The sequence below is a fragment of the Salmo trutta genome, chromosome 33 (genome assembly GCF_901001165.1).
Source record: "Salmo trutta chromosome 33, fSalTru1.1, whole genome shotgun sequence".
Taxonomy (NCBI): Eukaryota; Metazoa; Chordata; class Actinopteri; order Salmoniformes; family Salmonidae; genus Salmo; species Salmo trutta.
Window position 1 is genome coordinate 43,415,460 of NC_042989.1, and position 21,834 is coordinate 43,437,293.

The 21,834-nt window shown below is 45.8% G+C and overlaps 1 protein-coding gene across 1 annotated transcript in view; it reads left to right on the forward strand.

Annotated features, from left to right (window-relative positions):
• The window catches only part of si:dkey-33c12.4 (uncharacterized), a 51,220-nt gene extending 35,913 nt beyond the window's left edge, over positions 1-15,307 (forward strand). Inside the window, exons 13-18 of the mRNA XM_029731015.1 lie at positions 2,022-2,112; positions 3,175-3,367; positions 7,852-7,926; positions 10,063-10,165; positions 11,263-11,366; positions 15,096-15,307. Coding sequence (XP_029586875.1) covers positions 2,022-2,112; positions 3,175-3,367; positions 7,852-7,926; positions 10,063-10,165; positions 11,263-11,366; positions 15,096-15,213 — 684 coding nt within the window. The 3' untranslated portion in view covers positions 15,214-15,307. The remainder of the gene's footprint in view (positions 1-2,021; positions 2,113-3,174; positions 3,368-7,851; positions 7,927-10,062; positions 10,166-11,262; positions 11,367-15,095) is intronic.
• Positions 15,308-21,834: the final 6,527 nt, after the last annotated feature.

The following is a 21,834-nucleotide window of genomic DNA, read 5'->3' on the forward strand; positions in this document are numbered from 1 at the left end:
GGTGTGCAATGTCAGAGCGACAGGCTAAGATACAGTAGGATAGAATACATTATATACATATGAGATGAGTTATGCAAAATATGTAAACATTCTTAGTGACTAGTGTTCCAATTTATTCAAGTGGCCAGTGATTTCAAGTCTATGTGTATATAGGGCAGCAGCCTCTAATGTGCTATTGATGGCTATTTAACTTCTTGCGGATTAGTGGGATGCTACCGTCCCATTTTGACAATTTCCGGTGAAATTGCAGAGCGCCAAATTCAAATTAAATTACTATAAATATTTAACTTTCATGAAATCTCAAGTGCAATACATCCAAATAAAGCTTCACTTGTTAATCCAGCCGCCGTGTCAGATTTCAAAAAGGCTTTACGGCGAAAGCAAACCATGCGAATATCTGAGGACCAGCACACAAATGCATAACAAATCATTTTCAACCAAGGAGTTGCGACACGTAAGTCAGAAACAGCGATATAATATATGCCTTTTGAAGGTCTTCTTCTGTTGGCACTACAAAAGGTCCCATTTATATTACAAATGGCCCTTTTTGTTCGATAATGTCTTTCTTTATAACCATAAAAACTCAGTTTAGCTGGCGTGCTTCAGTCAATAATCCACTCGGTTTCCGTCCTTCAAAATGCATACAAAATGAATCCCAAACGTTAACAATAAACTTATAAACTTATCCAAACAAGTCAATCAACGTTTATAATCAAACAATAGGTACCCTAATACGCAAATAAACTATAACATTTAAGACGGAGAATCGTTATTGTCTTTACCGGAGATAAACAAAAAGAACGCGCTATCTCGGCCATGCGCATGGAAACACTACAGCCAAAATGGGAGCCCTTAGAAAAACTATTTCTCATACAAATTTTTCCAAAAACCAGCCTGAAACTCTTTCTAAAGACTGTTGACATCTAGTGGAAGCCCTATGAATTTGCAATCGGGCACGATTTCGCCCTTTTATAAAAGTGCCAGCCATTGAAATCAGTGGTAGGATGAATTTATTTTGGGGGGGGATGGTTTGACCTCGTGGTTTCGCCTGCCATTTCAGTTCTGTTATACTCACAGACATTATTTTAACAGATCTACCAATTATATGCTTATTCTAGCTTCTGGGCCTGAGTAGCAGGCAGTTTACTTTCGGCACGCTTTTCATCCGGATGTCAAAATACCGCCCCCTATCCCAAAGAACTTAACAGCCTGATGGCCTCGAGATAGAAGCTATTTTTCAGTCCATCAGTCCCAGCTTTGATGCCGCTGTACTGACCTCGCCTTCTGGATGATAGTGAGGTGAACAGGCAGTGGCTCGGGTGGTTGTTGTCCTTGATCTTTTTGGCCTTCCTGTGACATTGGGTGCTGTAGGTGTCCTGGAAGGCGGGTAGTTTTCCCCCGCACCACCCTCTGGAGAGCCCTGCGGTTGCGGGCGGTGCAGTTGCCGTACCAGGTGGTGATACAGCCCAACAGGATGCTGTCAATTGTGCATATGTAAAAGTTTGAGGGTTTTAGGTGCCAAGCCAAATTTCTTCAGCCTCCTGAGGTTGAGTAGGCGCTGTTCCGTGATGTGTACGGCGAGGAACTTGAAGTTTTCCACTTGCACTGCATTCTCATCGATGAGGATAAGATGGGGGTTCTCCCTCTGCTGTTTCCTGAAGTCCTAGTCCAGTTGTTTCTCAGAAGTCTGAATTAATTCCAGTTTATAATGCTTTCTGTAGTGCAGTACCTCTTCCATTACCTGCCACAGGGTGTCATTAAATAAGATGCATAGAATGTTTCTCTCTCTTTCCACCTGCATAGATGCTTGTGTACCTACTTAGTTGACTAATAAATGACTGCACCGCCCGCAACCACAGGGCTCTCCAGAGGGTGGTGCTGTCTGCCTAACGCAGCATCCTATTATAATCTCTCTCTCTCTCTCTCTCTCTCTCTGTGTCTCTCTCTCTCTCTCTCTCTCTCTCTCTCTCTCTCTAACGTGCTGATTTGGATGTGTGATGTGTTTTGTTTTTTTATCCTAGGAAATGGGATTTACTCGTGAGCAGAGCTCTAATGCGCTGATTGCCCATGGAGACTTTGAGAAGGCGCTTAATGTCCTGTCTGGTATTGAAGGTAAACAACTAGACTTAACAGTAGCCCGAGTCCCACAACAGTTAGTGCTGTCTTGCCAATATGCCAGGTGACAATGCGTTGTCGCAACGGCACAAACCGATCTGGGCCCCAATTCATAAAGATAACACCTTTTGAATATCTGGTATTTTAACTTGTCTCTGTCTCTCTCTGTGTCTGTGTCTGTCTGTCTGTGTGTCTGTGTCTCTCTGTGTCTCTCTCTGTGTCTGTGTCTCTCTGTGTCTGTGTGTCTCTCTGTGTCTGTGTGTCTCTCTCTGTGTCTGTGTGTCTCTCTCTGTGTCTGTGTGTCTCTCTCTGTGTCTGTGTGTCTCTCTCTGTGTCTGTGTGTCTCTCTCTGTGTCTGTGTGTCTCTCTCTGTGTCTGTGTGTCTCTCTCTGTGTCTGTGTGTCTCTCTGTGTCTGTGTGTGTCTCTCTCTGTGTCTGTGTGTGTCTCTCTCTGTGTCTGTGTGTGTCTCTCTCTGTGTCTGTGTGTGTCTCTCTCTGTGTCTGTGTGTGTCTCTCTCTGTGTCTGTGTGTGTCTCTCTCTGTGTCTGTGTGTGTCTCTCTGTGTCTGTGTGTGTCTCTCTGTGTCTGTGTGTCTGTGTGTGTCTCTCTGTGTCTGTGTGTCTGTGTGTGTCTCTCTGTGTCTGTGTGTCTGTGTGTGTCTCTCTGTGTCTGTGTGTCTGTGTGTGTCTCTCTGTGTCTGTGTGTCTGTGTGTGTCTCTCTGTGTCTGTGTGTCTCTCTGTGTGTCTGTGTGTCTCTCTGTGTGTGTGTCTGTGTGTCTCTCTGTCTCTGTGTGTGTCTGTGTGTCTCTGTCTCTGTGTGTGTGTGTGTGTCTCTCTGTCTCTGTGTGTGTGTGTGTCTCTGTGTGTGTCTCTCTCTGTCTCTCTCTGTGTGTCGCTCTCTCTGTGTGTGTGTCGCTCTCTGTGTGTGTGTCTGTCTCTCTCTGTGTGTGTGTGTGTCTGTCTCTCTCTGTGTGTGTGTGTGTGTGTGTGTGTGTGTGTGTGTGTGTGTGTGTGTGTGTGTGTGTGTGTGTGTGTGTGTGTGTGTGTGTCTCCCCGTAGATGAATATGGTAGTAATGACCTTCCTGTGGCTGCCACCTCAGCGGAGGACAGTGCGACGTGGGAGGGAGTGGGCCCCAGACCTAAACCTCTCCTCCAAACCAGACCTAAACCCAGATCCACTACCCCAGGCCCTAAACCCAGATCCCCTATCCCAGGCCCTGTACACCACGATGCACCGGGAGGGAGTACAAGGTGAGATACCGTACCAGTCAAAAGTTTGGACACACCTACTCATTCAAGGGGTTTTTCTTAATTTTTTTTACTATTTTCTACATTGTAGAATAATAGTGAAGACATCAGAACTATGAAATAACACATATGGAATCATGTAGTAACCAAAAAAAGTGTTAAATAAATCAAAATATATTTTTCAAAGTAGCCACCGTTTACCTTGATGACAGCTTTACACACTCTTGGCATTCTCTCAACCAGCTTCATGAGGTAGTCACCTGGAATGCATTTCAATTAACAGGTGTGCCTTGTTAATTTGCGGAATTTTTTTCCTTAATGCGTTTGAGCCAATCGGTTGTGTTGTGACAACGTAGTGGTGGTATACAGAAGATACCCCTTTTTGGTAAAATACCAAGTCCGTATTACGGTAAGAACAGCTGAAATAAGCAAAGAGAAATGACAGTCCATTACTTTGAGACATGAAGGTCATAACTATAGGTATATCGAGCCTTTTTTTATATACTCAAAGCTCCATTGTTAGATTGTTTTAACTACTCCTATAGAAATGGTTGTCTGTCAGGTACTCAGCAGGAAGGTCTGATTTCTCTATTATTAAAACAAGACCCAGATGGCAAATATAAAGACCCAGTCTATCTAAAAAACTGGAGGCCCCTTACACTTCAATGTTGTGATGCAAAAATACTAGCAAAATGCATAGCACTCAGAATTAAAAGGGTTTTACCAGGTATTGTTCATCCTGATCAGACAGGTTTTTTACATGGACGATACATTGGAGATAATATATGACAACTACTAGAAATAATAGAACATCATGAAACATCTAAGAAGCCAGGCCTGATATTTATAGCAGATTTTGAAAAGACATTTGATAAAGTAAGACTGGATTTTATTCAATTTTAGTGATTCTCTTATAAAATGGGTAAAAATAACGTATAGCAACCTCGTGTAAAATTAGTAAATAACGACTACTTCTCAGAGTTTTTAATTGTCAAGAGGAGTTAAACAAGGGTGTCCGCACTCACCATATGTATTCATTATGGCCATCGAAATGCTATTAAGATCAGATCCAATAACAACATTAGAGGATTAGAAATCCAAGGCTTAAAAACCAAAGGTGTCCAAGTTTTATATTAAGTCCGCAAGCTAGATCCCTGCAATGTCTCATTGAAGATCTAGATAACTTTTCTGGATTCTCTGGACTAAAACCTTATTATGATAAGTGTACAATATTGGATCTTTAAAAAATACAACTTTTACATTACCCTGAAGTTTTCCTATAAAATGGGCTAATGGTGAAGTAGGCATACTCGGTATTCATATCACAAAAGATATAAATAAGCTCTCCGCAATGAATTTCAATAGAAAACGTATAGAAATAGACAAGATCCTGCAACCATGGAGAGGTAAATACCTGTCTATTTATGGAAAAATTGCCCTGCTTAACTCCTTAGTCATATCTCAGTTTACTCACTTATGGCGTTGCCTACTCCTGATTATTCGTTTTTCAAATCATATGACTACATTTCTTTTCTCGCTTTATCTGGGAAGCTAAACCAGACAAAATAAAGCATGTAGATTACTAAGAAAAGCTCATCATTGTTTATAAATTGCCTTTTTGCCTTTGTGCAGATTGCCATGTCTCATTTTCGATTAATTGAAAATGAAACCTTTTTCAAAGAATATCTAATTTTCAAACAAGCATTGCAGAGCTGGTTACAATTTTAATTTCATCCCCCTGAAAAGAGAGAACAAATATTATGGCTGAACTCAAATGGGCTGGTTAATAAAATACCTGTATTTATGGGAAAGATATTTGAAAAGGGCATTTTGTTCTTAAATGATATTGTAAATTGTAATGGTAGAGTTATGTCTTTCATGGAGTTATCAGAATTGTACGGAAAGGTCTGCTCAATCCAAGAGTACAACCAAATGATTACAGCATTGCCCCAAAAATGGAGGAGGCAGGTGGCAGTGGGAGGAGGTAGGGAACTGGTCTGTCTGCCCAATATAAAGGATCAAAACTGGCAGAGGAATAAAAAACAGCATAAATAGGAAAGTATACCAGTTTCATTTGAGGACCAGGATGTTGACAGCTGTGCCATACAGATTGCAAAATAGTTTGGAAGAGATTTTTGATGTACCGATTCCATGGTACAGGGTGTGGGAGTTGATATATAAAACAACACAAGATTCAAGATTTTGTGCTTTTCAGATAAAACTATTATATAGAATTCTTGCCACCAACAAAATGTTGAATATTTGGGGCATAAAATCATCGAAGCTCTGCAGATGTTGTTGTGAGGATACAGAATCAATGGACCATTTATTCTGGTATTGACCTCAGGTAGCCTGGTTCTGGTCTCAGGCTCAGGAATGGCTGGAAATGCATAGCATTGATCTAAAATTGACCCTAGAAATAGTACTGTTAGGAGATCTGGAGAGACCGGGTCAGTCAATTACTAATATACTAATACTCTTAGTAAAAGTATTTATCTTCAACTCGCAATCTGTGGATTCTATTCGTTTCATTGAAATTGTATGTTAAACATCACAGCATTGTTAATGGTGCATAGAAATCTGAAGAGGGTGGCCAGCAGAGATGGGTGGGATGGGCTGAGGGAAGCAGATAGTTGGGATGTGGAATTGGAGACAAGTGGGAGTGGAGTTGCTGGGTGGGGAATAGAGTGACGGTCAAAGATAAAAGTAAAAATGAAACATAACAAAAAGTATGTTTGAATGACAGTGAGGGGCAGTATACACACACTCTCATTCAAATGCACACATGTGCACATACACGGATACACACACACACACACACGTAAATAGTGCCATACATGCACTGAAACATGTTCAGTTGGCCTTGATGCTTTGTGGGGGGGACCTTGGGAGGGCTGGTGAGAGATCTGTCAACGTGACCTTGAGCAGGGCGTTGGCCCTGGTTACTCCTGTGTGTCGCTCTGGAGACGTGACCTTGAGCAGGGCGATGACCCTGGTTACTCCTGGGCGTCGCTCTGGCTGGGAGTCTGTTAGATGACTGTGATATAGTTGTTGAGTGGCTGCACTGCAAGTATATTGTATGTTTTTAAATATTCAATAAAAAAATAATAATTAAAATAAAGAAAAACCCTTCAATGAGTAGGTGTGTCAAGTTTTAAATGGTACTGTATATCATTACTTCAGGTCTCTTGCACTGAAATTGTTTACGTGAAGCACAAGTTCCTAAATTGAAAAATGTAGCAACACACCAATATTTAGGAGCACAATGAAAGTATTTGATAAAGAGGTGTTTTTATCATTCATGAAAACGGTTTTTGGAGTGTTTTGTGCTCAATCAAACACAATGTACCCCCCCCCTCCAAATATCTGAGTCACTTAGGTGAAGGAAAAATGTTTTGCTGGCCCTTTAATTAAAGGCGGTATCACTCAGTCTTGTCAGTCTCTTGGTGAGCAGTTGAACCAGCTCAAACTAACATTGGAAAAACAGCGTTGGAACATTGGAACAACACAATTTTAAATCTCCTAGGGACACAATGACAATCACACTTCAGTAGACTGGCAGGTAAATTGACTTCTATGCCTGTGTGCATTCCTCCTCCCCCCCAGGTACTGTTGCTGTATGGGATTTGTAGTTTTTTTGTGTGATTAGATACCAGCTATGAAACAGCAATTATTTTTGCTATAAATTACAACTTGCACGTTTGCTCGTACTTAACTTTTTTTGTGTGGCACACATCTATTTTGAATGGTTACCCTGTCGAGCCCCGTTTGAAGGGTGACCCTGGCGAGCCCCGTTTGAAGGGTGACCCTGTCGAGCCCCGTTTGAAGGGTGACCCTGGCGAGCCCCGTTTGAAGGGTGACCCTGGCGAGCCCCGTTTGAAGGGTTACGCTGGCGAGCCCCGTTTGAAGGGTGACCCTGTCGAGCCCCGTTTGAAGGGTGACCCTGGCGAGCCCCGTTTGAAGGGTGACCCTGTCGAGCCCCGTTTGAAGGGTGACCCTGGCGAGCCCCGTTTGAAGGGTGACCCTGGCGAGCCCCGTTTGAAGGGTTACGCTGGCGAGCCCCGTTTGAAGGGTTACGCTGGCGAGCCCCGTTTGAAGGGTTACGCTGGCGAGCCCCGTTTGAATGGTGACTGGCGAGCCCCGTTTGAAGGGTTACGCTGGCGAGCCCCGTTTGAATGGTGACTGGCGAGCCCCGTTTGAAGGGTTACTCTGGCGAGCCCCGTTTGAAGGGTGACTCTGGCGAGCCCCGTTTGAAGGGTTACTCTGGCGTGCCCTAGCATGGCTATCATACAGTAAGAGTCTAGGGCTGTTTGTTATAGCACCCTATCTCCTTTATTAGGCACTACGTAGTGCACCAACTAGTGGATCAGGTGCGATTTGGGACACAGAGATCAGCTTTGTAGCTTTGAGTCTGATAGCTGGGGACTGTTGATTTGTAGCTTTGAGTCTGACTTCGCCTGCCACTGAAAATGTTTCTCTCTCCACAGCAATCTCTTTCCTGTATATGTTGGCTGCTTGGGGCCCAACACAACACAACCAATGCTACACAGCCTCTTCAGCAGGTAGTAACATTCTCCACCTCTCCTGTCTCTTCCTCCACCTCTCCTGTCTCCACCACCTCCACCTCTCCTGTCTCTTCCTCCACCTCTCCTGTCTCCACCACCTCCACCTCTCCTGTCTCTTCCTCCACCTCTCCTGTCTCCACCACCTCCACCTCTCCTGTCTCTTCCTCCACCTCTCCTGTCTCCACCACCTCCACCTCTCCCGTCTCTTCCTCCACCTCTCCTGTCTCTTCCTCCACCTCTCCTGTCTCTTCCTCCACCTCTCCTGTCTCCTCCACCTCTCCTGTCTCTTCCTCCACCTCTCCTGTCTCTTCCTCCACCTCTCCTGTCTCTTCCTCCTCCTCCATCTCTCCTGTCTCTTCCTCCATCTCTCCTGTCTCTTCCTCCACCTCTCCTGTCTCCACCACCTCCACCTCTCCTGTCTCTTCCTCCACCTCTCCCGTCTCTTCCTCCACCTCTCCTGTCTCTTCCTCCACCTCTCCTGTCTCTTCCACCACCTCTCCTGTCTCTTCCACCACCTCTCCTGTCTCCACCACCTCTTCTGTCTCCACCACCTCTCCTGTCTCCACCATCTCTCCTGTCTCCACCATCTCTCCTGTCTCTTCCTCCACCACCTCTCCTGTCTCTTCCTCCACCTCTCCTGTCTCTTCCTCCACCTCCACCTCTCCTGTCTCTTCCTCCACCTCTCCTGTCTCTTCCTCCACCTCCACCTCTCCTGTCTCCACCACCTCTCCTCCACCTACCACCTCTCCTGTCTCCACCACCTCTCCTGTATCTTCCTCCACCTCTCCTGTCTCCTCCACCTCTCCTGTCTCTTCCTCCACCTCCACCTCTCCTGTCTCCACCACCTCTCCTCCACCTACCACCTCTCCTGTCTCCACCACCTCTCCTGTCTCCTCCACCTCTCCTGTCTCCTCCACCTCTCCTGTATCTTCCTCCACCTCTCCTGTCTCTTCCTCCACCTCTCCTGTCTCTTCCTCCTCCTCCATCTCTCCTGTCTCTTCCTCCTCCTCTCCTGTCTCCACCACCTCCACCTCTCCCGTCTCTTCCTCCACCTCTCCTGTATCTTCCTCCACCTCTCCTGTCTCCACCACCTCTCCTGCCTCTTCCTCCACCTCTCCTGTCTCCTCCACCTCTCCTGTCTCTTCCTCCACCTCTCCTGTCTCTTCACCTCTCCTGTCTCTTCCTCCACCTCTCCTGTCTCCTCCACCTCTCCTGTCTCTTCCTCCACCTCTCCTGTCTCTTCCTCCACCTCTCCTGTCTCTTCCTCCACCTCCTGTCTCTTCCTCCACCTCTCCTGTCTCTTCCTCCACCTCTCCTGCCTCTTCCTCCACCTCTCCTGCCTCTTCACCTCTCCTGTCTCTTCCTCCACCTCTCCTGTCTCTTCACCTCTCCTGCCTCTTCCTCCACCTCTCCTGTCTCTTCCTCCACCTCTCCTGTCTCTTCCTCCACCTCTCCTGTCTCTTCCTCCTCCTCCACCTCTCCTGTCTCCACCACCTCTCCTCCACCTACCACCTCTCCTGTCTCCACCACCTCTCCTGTCTCCTCTATCTCTCCTGTCTCCTCTCCTGTCTCATCCACCACCTCTCCTGTCTCCTCTCCTGTCTCCTCTCCTGTCTCTTCCACCACCTCTCCTGTCTCCACCACCTCTCCTGTCTCCACCACCTCTCCTGTCTCCTCTCCTGTCTCTTCCACCACCTCTCCTGTCTCCTCTCCTGTCTCTTCCACCACCTCTCCTGTCTCCTCTCCTGTCTCCTCTCCTGTCTCTTCCACCACCTCTCCTGTCTCCTCTCCTGTCCTTCTCCTGTTTCTGTCTCTTCCTCCACCTCCTTCCACGTCTCTAGCAGCACATAACCAGCCTGTTCAGCTGAGGCAAAGTGTGTCGAAAAATACAACATCTGAATGTTTATGCTTTCCTTGATCTGAACCTGTACTCAAGTGTGAAAAATCCTTGAAATATCTTAACTATCCTTCCACTAGTAGATATAGGCCTTTATAGGCCTTTAGCAGCACATAACCAGCCTGTTCAGCTGAGGCAAACACGTCTTGACCCTGACTTCTATCTATTTATACTGTAACATAAGACAGTAGGATGACCTGTAGACTGTTAATGGACTGTCTCTCTGTCTCTGTCAGTGCTGGGACTATCCACAGTATCAAGATCTTACGCTCTTCCAACTGTGCATTTATCAACTACACCAACATGGACCACTGTGAGAGAGCCATCAGGACTCTACATGTAAGCCTCTGTCTGCAGGTCTCTGTCTGCAGGTCTCTGTCTGTAGGTCTCTGTCTGCAGGTCTCTGTCTGCACCCCTCTGTCTGCACCCCTCTGTCTGCACCCCTCTGTCTGCACCCCTCTGTCTGCACCCCTCTGTCTGCACCCCTCTGTCTGCACCCCTCTGTCTGCACCCCTCTGTCTGCACCCCTCTGTCTGCACCCCTCTGTCTGCACCCCTCTGTCTGCACGCCTCTGTCTGCACATCTCTGTCTGCACGCCTCTGTCTGCACGCCTCTGTCTGACACTACACCACTTTCAAAATTGTAACAACTGGGTCACCCACTAAACGATGAGGTGGAGACTGGGGTGGAGACTGGGTCACCCACTAAACGAGACTGGGTCACCCACTAAACGATGAGGTGGAGACTGGGGTGGAGACTGGGTCACCCACTAAACGAGACTGGGTCACCCACTAAACGATGAGGTGGAGACTGGGTCACCCACTAAACGATGGGGTGGAGACTGGGTCACCCACTAAATGTCGGTTACTGCTGCCTGTTACTGCCTGTTGCTGTCGGTTACTACTGCCTGTTGCTGTCGGTTACTGCTGCCTGTTGCTGTCGGTTACTGCTGCCTGTTGCTGTCGGTTTCTACTGCCTGTTGCTGCCAGTTACTGCTGCCTGTTGCTGCCGGTTACTGCTGCCTGTTGCTGCCTGTTGCTGCCGGTTACTGCTGCCTGTTGCTGCCGGTTACTGCCGCCTGTTGCTGCCGGTTACTGCTGCCTGTTGCTGCCGGTTACTTCTGCCGGTTACTGCTGTTGCTGTCTGTTGCTGTGGGTTACTACTGTTACTACTGTCTGCTGCTGTCTGTTACTGTCTGTCTATGGCTGTACTCCTTTTACGGTCTGTTGCCGCCGTACGTCTGTCAGTGTCTGTTACTGTCGGTCTGTCACTTATATATATATATATATATATATATATATATTTATATAGTTCTCTGTCATATATCAGCCTGTCAACACTAGATTTGCAGAGATCGTTGTCCAGGAAACTTGGTTCTGTCAGCCTACACCGAGTCTCCAGCTGTTTAAAGTCTGTCTCTGTGTCTTGTCTGTCAGGGTGAGGTGTTGAACGGAGTGATGCTGGCTGTCCGTCACCCTGACAGAGTGATGCAGAAGAAACTGGGCTTGTCCCAATTAGCTTTCACCCTCACCAACGCACCGTGAGTAGAAAACACACACCCGGCCTCTTGTTGTCGTGACGTCTCTATCATTCATGTGATGACGGCTATTTTATCACATCAACTGAGTTATTACGGGATTAAATGATTCATGTAACAATTAACTCATTAGTAACTTGGGGCACCACGGATAAAGTTTGTTTTAATGAGTTACCGTTTCCCGAATGAACTCAAGAATATATCAGAATATATAATTATCATACCAGTCATCCATTAATCATTTATTACCTCATATCAGTCTCATTCTGAACGTCGCAAAATTCTTGGATATCTGCACGAACCCTAGTCTAAATGATGATTCAGTGATACACAAATTGGCTTATTTATTTACTAACTAACTAAATAATCACACAGATACATAAACACACACGGTATACGTTGAATTGATTACTAACATAATGCAATGAAAAGTCCCTAGTGGACTAACCCGATATGACGGCTTGTTACACAATGGAAGGTGTACGATAAAGAGAGAGGGAGAGACAAAGTGGGCTGGTACATACATGTGGAAGCTATGCTCATGAAAAATGAATAGTTTGCACATGAACGACCGCTCATTCTAAAAGAAATGCAACACATATATTTCCACTTGTATGCCGTTTGTCATCTCTCTGTTGAAACCACTCGTCCGTCTCTGGAGAGTAGTTCGACGTAAGTCTCTGGTTGTCCACCAGAGTTCACAATGTCCTCAGTTGTAGTAGGCTTCTTTGTCTCTGAGTTCGTTAGACTGAATACGTCAGAGGTACGGGCGCGTTGGTTCTCGGGTCGAGTTTACTAGACTAAATGTTCCGATGTAGTCTTTAAGTCTTACCATTTTCTGGTCTGGTAGTTTTAAATCATTTCAACGTGAAGCCACCGCTCCACGCTTTCTGCTCTGGTGTAAATTTCATTAGCAGTCCTTTTATGCACTCTGGAAAAAGGGGGCGTTCCATCCTTTTGGCATAATGTGTGTGTTCACGTGGGTGTGGTTACTGACTGGGTAAAACTTTATGACAACAATTATCTCATTTTTAGAAGGCTAAATTCACATTATATCTTTTCACATAGTTTCATATTTAATCATATACGCTTTACAACATTTAGATGTTAAACATTGTGAAAGCTCTTAACCTCTCTAGGGTCGGCGGGACGAAGTCGTCCCACCTACGTAACAGCCAGTGGAATCCTGTGGCGCGTTATTCAAATACCTTAGAAATGCTATTACTTCAATTTCTCAAACATATGACTATTTTACAGCATTTTAAAGACAAGACTCTCGTTAATCTAACCACACTGTCCGATTTCAAAAAGGCTTTACAACGAAAGCAAAACATTAGATTATGTCAGCAGAGTACCCAGCCAGAAATAATCAGACACCCATTTTTCAAGCGAGCATATAATGTCACAAAAACCCAGAAGACAGCTAAATGCAGCACTAACCTTTGATGATCTTCATCAGATGACACACCTAGGACATTTATGTTATACAATACATGCATGTTTTGTTCAATCAAGTTCATATTTATATCAAAAACCAGCTTTTTACATTAGCATGTGACGTTCAGAACTAGCATACCCCCCGCAAACTTCTGGTGAATTTACTAAAAATGTACTAAATTACTCACGATCATAAAAAGCATAACAATTATTTTAAGAATTATAGATACAGAACTCCTCTATGCACTCGATATGTCCGATTTTAAAAATAGCTTTTCGGTGAAAGCACATTTTGCAATATTCTAAGTAGATAGCCCGGCATCACAGGGCTAGCTATTTAGACACCCAGCAAGTTTAGCACTCACCAAAGTCAGATTTACTATAAGAAAAATTGTATTACCTTTTGTGTTGTTCGTCAGAATGCACTCCCAGGACTTCTACTTCAATAACAAATGTTGGTTTGGTCCCAAATAATCCATAGTTATATCCAAACAGCGGCGTTTTGTTCGTGCGTTCAAGACACTATCCGAATGGTAAATAAGGGTCACGCGCATGGTGCATTTCGTGACAAAAAAATTCTAAATATTCCATTACCGTACTTCGAAGCATGTCAACCGCTGTTTAAAATTCATTTTTATGCAATTTTTCTCGTAAAAAAGCGATAATATTCCGACCGGGAATCTGCAATTAGGTAAAAAGACGAAAGAAAATAAAGCATGGGGTCGACTCGGGCACGCGCCTAAGCCCTTTGTCCTCTGATCGGCCACTTGCCAAAAGCGCAAATGTGTTTCAGCCTGGGGCTGGAATGACATCATTCAGCTTTTTCCCGCCTTCTGAGAGCCTATGGGAGCCGTAGGAAGTGTCACGTTACAGCAAAGATCCTCAGTCTTCAATAAACAGAGGCAAGAAGCTCAAGGAATGGTCAGACAGGCCATTTCCTGTAAGGAATCTTCTCAGGTTTTTGCCTGCCATATGAGTTCTGTTATACTCACAGACACCATTCAAACAGTTTTAGAAACTTTAGGGTGTTTTCTATCCAAAGCCAATAATTATATGCATATTCTAGTTTCTGGGCAGTAGTAATAACCAGATTAAATCGGGTACGTTTTTTATCCGGCGTGTAAATACTGCCCCCTACCCCCAACAGGTTAAAGATAACAGTTATCTTGTTATGACATCACAGCATGCTAAATTATATGACATTAATTGTTGTTTCCATCCCCACCAACCATTTCCCACATTCTTTATGTTCGAAATATTGTTTCATTATCCACTTTTAGATGTTGAAAGTTTTGGCGGCATATTTCTCTTCTCTACACACATCAGATTCTTTTGTTCAATACTGCAGGTCCAGAGAGAGTTTACGTGAGAGTAAGAGAGGGGGGGGTTCTCTCTTTTATCCAGGAGGGAAAGTCATGACTATTGATATTGTGGAGGCACAGGAGCAGCACTCCCAGTTCCGACACCTCAGATTTCCCCCACACTGCCAGCGAGCAATAATGGTCAGACATGGCGCGTAAATGTAAAGTGAGAACTTTTCTGAGAGAACTTCCGACAACATTCTCCAGGACAATTGGGGGGAAGGGGGGGTAATTGGCATCTGAGGCGGTCAGAGCTCCGATAATCTGATTCACATAGAGAGACTCATATAAAGGAAGACCCTCAGTGGCAGGAGGGTCTTAACAGGGGCCACAAAATCTGAACTCATCATGAGGGGCCACAGTTGTGCGTATCCACATGTGCAGACCCCACCACATTTGGAGCAAAACATTTTAGCAGCCCACCTCTTGACAGTGGAGAGATTATTCTTTTATTTTTAGAGTTCATTTTGTGCAATTCTACACATTTTACCATGGGGTGGAGAGAAGATTCAGCATTTTAACAAATTTCATGCAATTCTATACATTTTGCCGTAGGCTTTAGAGAAACGTTTGCAGTTTTTAGTGATATGACTATCAAAATCAGTGAGGTCCCTCCGGTCGGTAATTCGACCATGTTTACTACAAGTTTAGATAGTCTAGAGAGCTAACTTACCAATCTAAAACAATGTTTCCTGACTTGGCTAATTGAGTAATTGTCAGTGACTGACATAACAAGAGAAACTACTCATGTACAACGACATTTTCAAAATGGCACCTTGTTTATTCTACTATTCTAACAGACCCACCCCCCATCGCCGCCTGAGTTTCTAAAAATCCAATGTTTATTTTCTAAAGCCCTTTTTACAGCAGCAGCTGTCACTAAGTAACATTTCAGTGTGTGTATTCTGAAGCTCTTGTCCGTGTGTTTTTACAGAGAGAAGAGTCAGGAGTGTTACTTCTGGAGAACAACAGGCTGTGTCCGATACAATACCTGCATCTTCAGACATGTGCCACAACACAAGGGCATCGACAGGGACAAGGTCAACAAGTGAACAACAGACAACCACACACCAATAACCTGGTCCTGGAAGCTGGAGCAATTAGTTTCCCCCCCCCCAGCTTACTTTTCAAATATGCTTTAAAAAATAAAATAAAAAGTTTTATATATATATATAGACTTAAAATCGATAAGTTATAATTGACTCAACAACCAATAAACAAATGTAGCTTTCTTAATCAACTAGAAAATGAAGTTATATGTCGCTGTTGTTTTTCAAAATTAGCTGACTAATTTGCTAATCCAGTTTTTGTGAATTACAACGCTGGGACATAATCACAGCAGGCTTCTATAGCACCTTATCAATGGGAACCTGTACTGGAATGTTCCCAACTCTGTTCTCATTCACTTTATATTGGAGAAAGCCAAGATATATTGATTGCCTGTATGGATGCTATTGTCAAACTACATGTCTCTGTTCACAACATTAGTCCTCATTAGGGCCACACAGGGAGTTATGTAGATATTCATTATGGAAGACGGAGACGTTTGTTTTTCCAAATCTTTTTTTTTCCACTAGCTAGGTTTCCATCAAATTGACTGGTTGTAGATAACGGATTGTGTTTCCATCAAATTGACTAGTTGTAGATAACGGATTGTGTTTCCATCAAATTGACTGGTTGCAGATAACGGATTGTGTTTCCATCAAATTGACTAGTTGTAGATAACGGATTGTGTTTCCATCAAATTGACTTGTTGTAGATAACGGATTGTGTTTCCATCAAATTGACTAGTTGTAGATAACGGATTGTGTTTCCATCAAATTGACTTGTTGTAGATAACGGATTGTGTTTCCATCAAATTGACTTGTTGTAGATAACGGATTGTGTTTCCATCAAATTGACTTGTTGTAGATAACGGGCTGTTTCCATCAAATTGACTAGTTGCAGATAACGGATTGTGCGTGATTACATAGTGCACATGAAAATACTTTTTTTGCAATTTTGACATTTTTATTTCATAATAAATGTTTCCGTTATAAAGCGTGTACGCCGTCTGGTGTTTGTACGTGCTCTCTAGCCAACAGCCGACAGCGTGCAGATACAGGGCTGCTGGCTGGAGCACACGGTTAGCCTACATGAGATTTATAATTATTAATATTATTATTATTATGGACAAAAGAGAATCATTTTATTTGTCAAACGGCAGTCGATCATCGATCATCATGTGAGCAGAATCAGACCCTGGATATTTATTGGAAAGGAGCATCGAGCTCATTACAGTGGACTTTCACCACCCTGTGAAGTTCATCATGACTGATTTCATTAGTTTAATAACCTGTATGGGTTCCCATTGAGTCGTAGTGGGAGGACCACACAACTGTGACTCCAAGTTAACGTAGAAATTATGGTTATTAGAATCAATATTTGCGCGTAAAATCCGTCTGGTTTCATGTTTTGTCGACATTTGGAAAGTTAACCGAAAATGTTTTTTTACATCAGACCTGTTGTGACTTCTTTTTTTTATTTTTAAACGACATGAAAAGGCTGGGTGGAAACCTGGTTACAAATATGGTTGAATCAGCAGCTTTTCTTACTGTAGTGTTATCAGGAATGGTCTTTTGATGTTTTTCATTAGTTCAATGTGTTAAAGAATTTTGAGAGGGAGCTTTGTTAAATTGTGTTGTTTTAGTGTCTGTTTTCACATCAAAGTGCACCACTTTTTTTTATTTTAAAGACTTAATTTTGGGACCGAAAGAAGCGTATTAATCTATAATAAAGAGAATAATACGCCAAAGGTAGAACTGGTTGGACGATGGGAAGACAACTAAACTAGCTGAAAACCATAATACACAGTGATTTAGACTAGACAAGGTTATGTCTGGTTTTTAATTTTTTCTGTTGAGACTGTCATTTCTATTGTCATTTCAATACTGCTAGTACTGTTATTTTCCACCAGATGGCAGTGTTTAGTAGTTTAACCTCGGCCTCCTGTTCTACCCCGGCTGCCTGCAAAATAGCTTTTCTGAACACTTCATTTCCTATCCGATAACATGACTTTACCTCCTTTGATCTGAATGTCATAATGTCATTACTTGACTTGTTTTTCCAAAGTCTTTTGGTTACAGACACATTCCATGAATCATTAAAATGATCTTTCAGATTTATTTTACGTGTGTTTTTTAATTAGTGTTGTAGTATGAACACGCTACTGTTTTGACACTGACATTTTAAGAAATATAAATTTTAGTTAAGACATCTCTTCTCTCATGTCTAATTACTCAGTCGTGACTAGGGCCTAATCCTCTCCTCTAACAGTGAGGGGGATAAAATACTTTTTTCCCCTGCTGATTTTGTACGTTTGCCCACTGATAAAGAAATGTTCAGTCTATAATTTTAATGGTAGGTTTATTTGAACAGTGAGAGACAGAATAACAACAAAAAAATCCAGACAAACGCAAAAAAAAAGAACTGTCAATCTCCCTCAGCCTGGGGCTCCATGCAAGATCTCACCTCATGGAGTTGCAATGGTCATGAGACCGGTGAGGAATTCTGTGTTACTGTAAGGGGGCGGGTTCTGTGTTACTGTAAGGCGGCGGGTTCTGTGTTACTGTAAGGCGGCGGGTTCTGTGTTACTGTAAGGCGGCGGGTTCTGTGTTACTGTAAGGCGGCGGGTTCTGTGTTACTGTAAGGCGGCGGGTTCTGTGTTACTGTAAGGGGGCGGGTTCTGTGTTACTGTAAGGCGGCGGGTTCTGTGTTACTGTAAGGCGGGTTCTGTGTTACTGTAAGGCGGCGGGTTCTGTGTTACTGTAACGCGGCGGGTTCTGTGTTACTGTAACGCGGCGGGTTCTGTGTTACTGTAAGGCGGCGGGTTCTGTGTTACTGTAAGGGGGCGGGTTCTGTGTTACTGTAAGGCGGCGGGTTCTGTGTTACTGTAAGGCGGCGGGTTCTGTGTTACTGTAAGGCGGGTTCTGTGTTACTGTAAGGCGGCGGGTTCTGTGTTACTGTAACGCGGCGGGTTCTGTGTTACTGTAACGCGGCGGGTTCTGTGTTACTGTAAGGCGGCGGGTTCTGTGTTACTAAGGCGGTGGGTTCTGTGTTACTGTAAGGCGGTGGGTTCTGTGTTACTGTAAGGGGGCGGGTTCTGTGTTACTGTAAGGCGGCGGGTTCTGTGTTACTGTAACGCGGCGGGTTCTGTGTTACTGTAACGCGGCGGGTTCTGTGTTACTGTAACGCGGCGGGTTCTGTGTTACTGTAAGGCGGCGGGTTCTGTGTTACTGTAAGGCGGCGGGTTCTGTGTTACTGTAAGGCGGCGGGTTCTGTGTTACTGTAAGGCGGCGGGTTCTGTGTTACTAAGGCGGCGGGTTCTGTGTTACTGTAAGGCGGTGGGTTCTGTGTTACTGTAAGGCGGCGGGTTCTGTGTTACTGTAAGGCGGCGGGTTCTGTGTTACTGTAAGGCGGCGGGTTCTGTGTTACTGTAAGGCGACGGGTTCTGTGTTACTGTAAGGCGACGGGTTCTGTGTTACTGTAAGGCGACGGGTTCTGTGTTACTGTAAGGCGACGGGTTCTGTGTTACTGTAAGGCGGGTTCTGTGTTACTGTAAGGCGACGGGTTCTGTGTTACTGTAAGGCGACGGGTTCTGTGTTAAAATATTAATGGTACGAATGACAGAAGACCAGCTGGAATAGGTGTCTATATAGTGTGTGTGTGTGTCTATAGTGTGTGTGTGTGAGCTGTTGGCAACTATGAATACTGTGCTACAGGGCACAGCCAAAGACTGGTGGCGAGTTGAAAGGTCGCAGGTCAAGACTGCATTACATTTTAGTCATTTAGCAGACGCTCTTATCCAGAGCGATTTACAGTAGTGAATGCATACATTTCATAAAAAAAAATTTCTCCGTACTGGTCCCCCGTGGGAATCGAACCCACAACCCTGGCGTTGCAAACACCATGCTCTACCAACTGAGCTACAGCATTCCTCTGGTCATTTCTCTCTGAAGTCTGAGGCAGAGGGGGCGAAAAGGCTTCGATGACAGGATTCAAGGCTAAAAAGAGAGCATCCAAGACTTTGCTCGTCAGTGCGGAGTTCTGTGTACACGCTGTAAGCCTGGTCACGCTAAAAAAGGAATGGTCAATCTCATACTTGGAAATTGTAACCGGAAATTGTCCAGCAGTCTCGAGAGGGACAGCCCACACAGTTGATGAGCTGGTGCGGCTTGGGGACCCTCCATAGAAGCTGACTTGTCAGGCAGGTCAGACCACCTACTGGAACTGGGTAAATACCATCTCAGGCAGGTCAGACCACCTACTAGAACTGGGTAAATACCATCTCAGGCAGGTCAGACCACCTATTGGAACTGGGTAAATACCATCTCAGGCAGGTCAGACCACCTACTAGAACTGGGTAAATACCATCTCAGGCAGGTCAGACCACCTACTAGAACTGGGTAAATACCATCTCAGGCAGAGAACAGATCGAAGCCAGAGGTCCAGCAAGATGGAGGCAAAGGAACTTGATCCACAGTCCATCTGAATACAGTGCCCTGACCACCCTAGTAACCAGGGGAAGACCCAAGCTGTTCATTCACTCCGTTACAGGAAGCACTCTGGAAACTTTATAAAGAAACCACATTCTCTGACCCCATGTTCTGAGCAAGTATTTGTCTTAGCAGATGGACAAAGCCATGCGTCCTGTGGACATGCCAATCTGCTCTACACTTAGTGATGCACAAATCACACCTGTTCTTCCCTACTGTGCTGGGTCTGGCCTGCCCTACTGTTCTGGGTCTGGCCTGCCCTACTGTGCTGTGCTGGGTCTGGCCTGCCCTACTGTTCTGGGTCTGGCCTGCCCTACTGTGCTGTGCTGGGTCTGGCCTGCCCTACTGTGCTGTGCTGGGTCTGTCCTGCCCTACTGTTCTGGGTCTGTCCTGCCCTACTGTGTTGGGTCTGTCCTTCCCTACTGTGCTGTTCTGGGTCTGTCCTGCCCTACTGTGCTGGGTCTGTCCTTCCCTACTGTGCTGGGTTTGTCCTGCCCTACTGTTCTGGGTCTGTCCTGCCCTACTGTGCTGTGCTGGGTCTGTCCTTCCCTACTGTGCTGTTCTGGGTCTGTCCTTCCCTACTGTGCTGGGTCTGTCCTTCCCTACTGTTCTGGGTCTGTCCTTCCCTACTGTGTTGGGCTGGGTCTGTCCTTCCCTACTGTGTTGGGTCTGGCCTTCCCTACTGTGCTGGGTTTGTCCTGCCCTACTGTGTTGGGCTGGGTCTGTCCTTCCCTACTGTGCTGTGCTGGGTCTGTCCTTCCCTACTGTGCTGGGTCTGGCCTTCCCTACTGTGCTGGGCTGGGTCTGTCCTTCCCTACTGTGCTGGGTCTGTCCTTCCCTACTGTGCTGGGTCTGTCCTGCCCTACTGTGCTGGGTCTGTCCTTCCCTACTGTGCTGGGTCTGTCCTTCCCTACTGTTCTGGGTCTGTCCTTCCCTACTGTGCTGGGTCTGGCCTTCCCTACTGTGCTGGGTCTGTCCTTCCCTACTGTGCTGTTCTGGGTCTGTCCTTCCCTACTGTGTTGGGTCTGTCCTGCCCTACTGTTCTGGGTCTGTCCTGCCCTACTGTGCTGTGCTGGGTCTGTCCTTCCCTACTGTGCTGGGTCTGTCCTGCCCTACTGTGCTGTGCTGGGTCTGTCCTGCCCTACTGTGCTGGGTCTGTCCTTCCCTACTGTTCTGGGTCTGGCCTGCCCTACTGTGCTGTGCTGGGTCTGTCCTGCCCTACTGTGCTGGGTCTGGGTCTGTCCTGCCCTACTGTGCTGGGTCTGTCCTTCCCTACTGTGCTGGGTCTGTCCTTCCCTACTGTGCTGGGCTGGGTCTGTCCTTCCCTACTGTGCTGGGTCTGGGTCTGTCCTGCCCTACTGTGCTGGGTCTGTCCTGCCCTACTGTGCTGGGTCTGGCCTTCCCTACTGTGCTGGGTCTGGCCTTCCCTACTGTGCTGGGTCTGTCCTGCCCTACTGTGCTGTGCTGGGTCTGTCCTTCCCTACTGTGCTGGGTCTGGCCTTCCCTACTGTGCTGGGTCTGGCCTTCCCTACTGTGCTGGGTCTGTCCTGCCCTACTGTGTTGGGTCTGTCCTTCCCTACTGTGCTGGGTCTGTCCTTCCCTACTGTGCTGGGTCTGTCCTGCCCTACTGTGCTGTGCTGGGTCTGTCCTTCCCTACTGTGCTGTGCTGGGTCTGTCCTTCCCTACTGTGCTGTGCTGGGTCTGTCCTGTCCTACTGTGCTGTGCTGGGTCTGTCCTGCCCTACTGTGCTGGGTCTGGGTCTGTCCTGCCCTACTGTGCTGTGCTGGGTCTGTCCTGCCCTACTGTGCTGTGCTGGGTCGGTCCTTCCCTACTGTGCTGGGTCTGTCCTTCCCTACTGTGCTGGGTCTGTCCTGCCCTACTGTGCTGTGCTGGGTCTGTCCTGCCCTACTGTGCTGTGCTGGGTCTGGGTCTGGCCCTCCCTACTGTGCTGTGCTGTGTCTGTTCTGCCCTACTGTGCTGTGCTGGGTCTGTCACATTACTCAACTTCCAGACAGGCGTGCAACATGACGGATGGCAGGAGTACCATCCTTTTCTCCAGGGCAATGTCAGATCGAATGAGCCCAGTTGTGAAGCATTGTCAGCGGTATGGCTGTATCTTGCAGTACCCCCCCCCCCCCC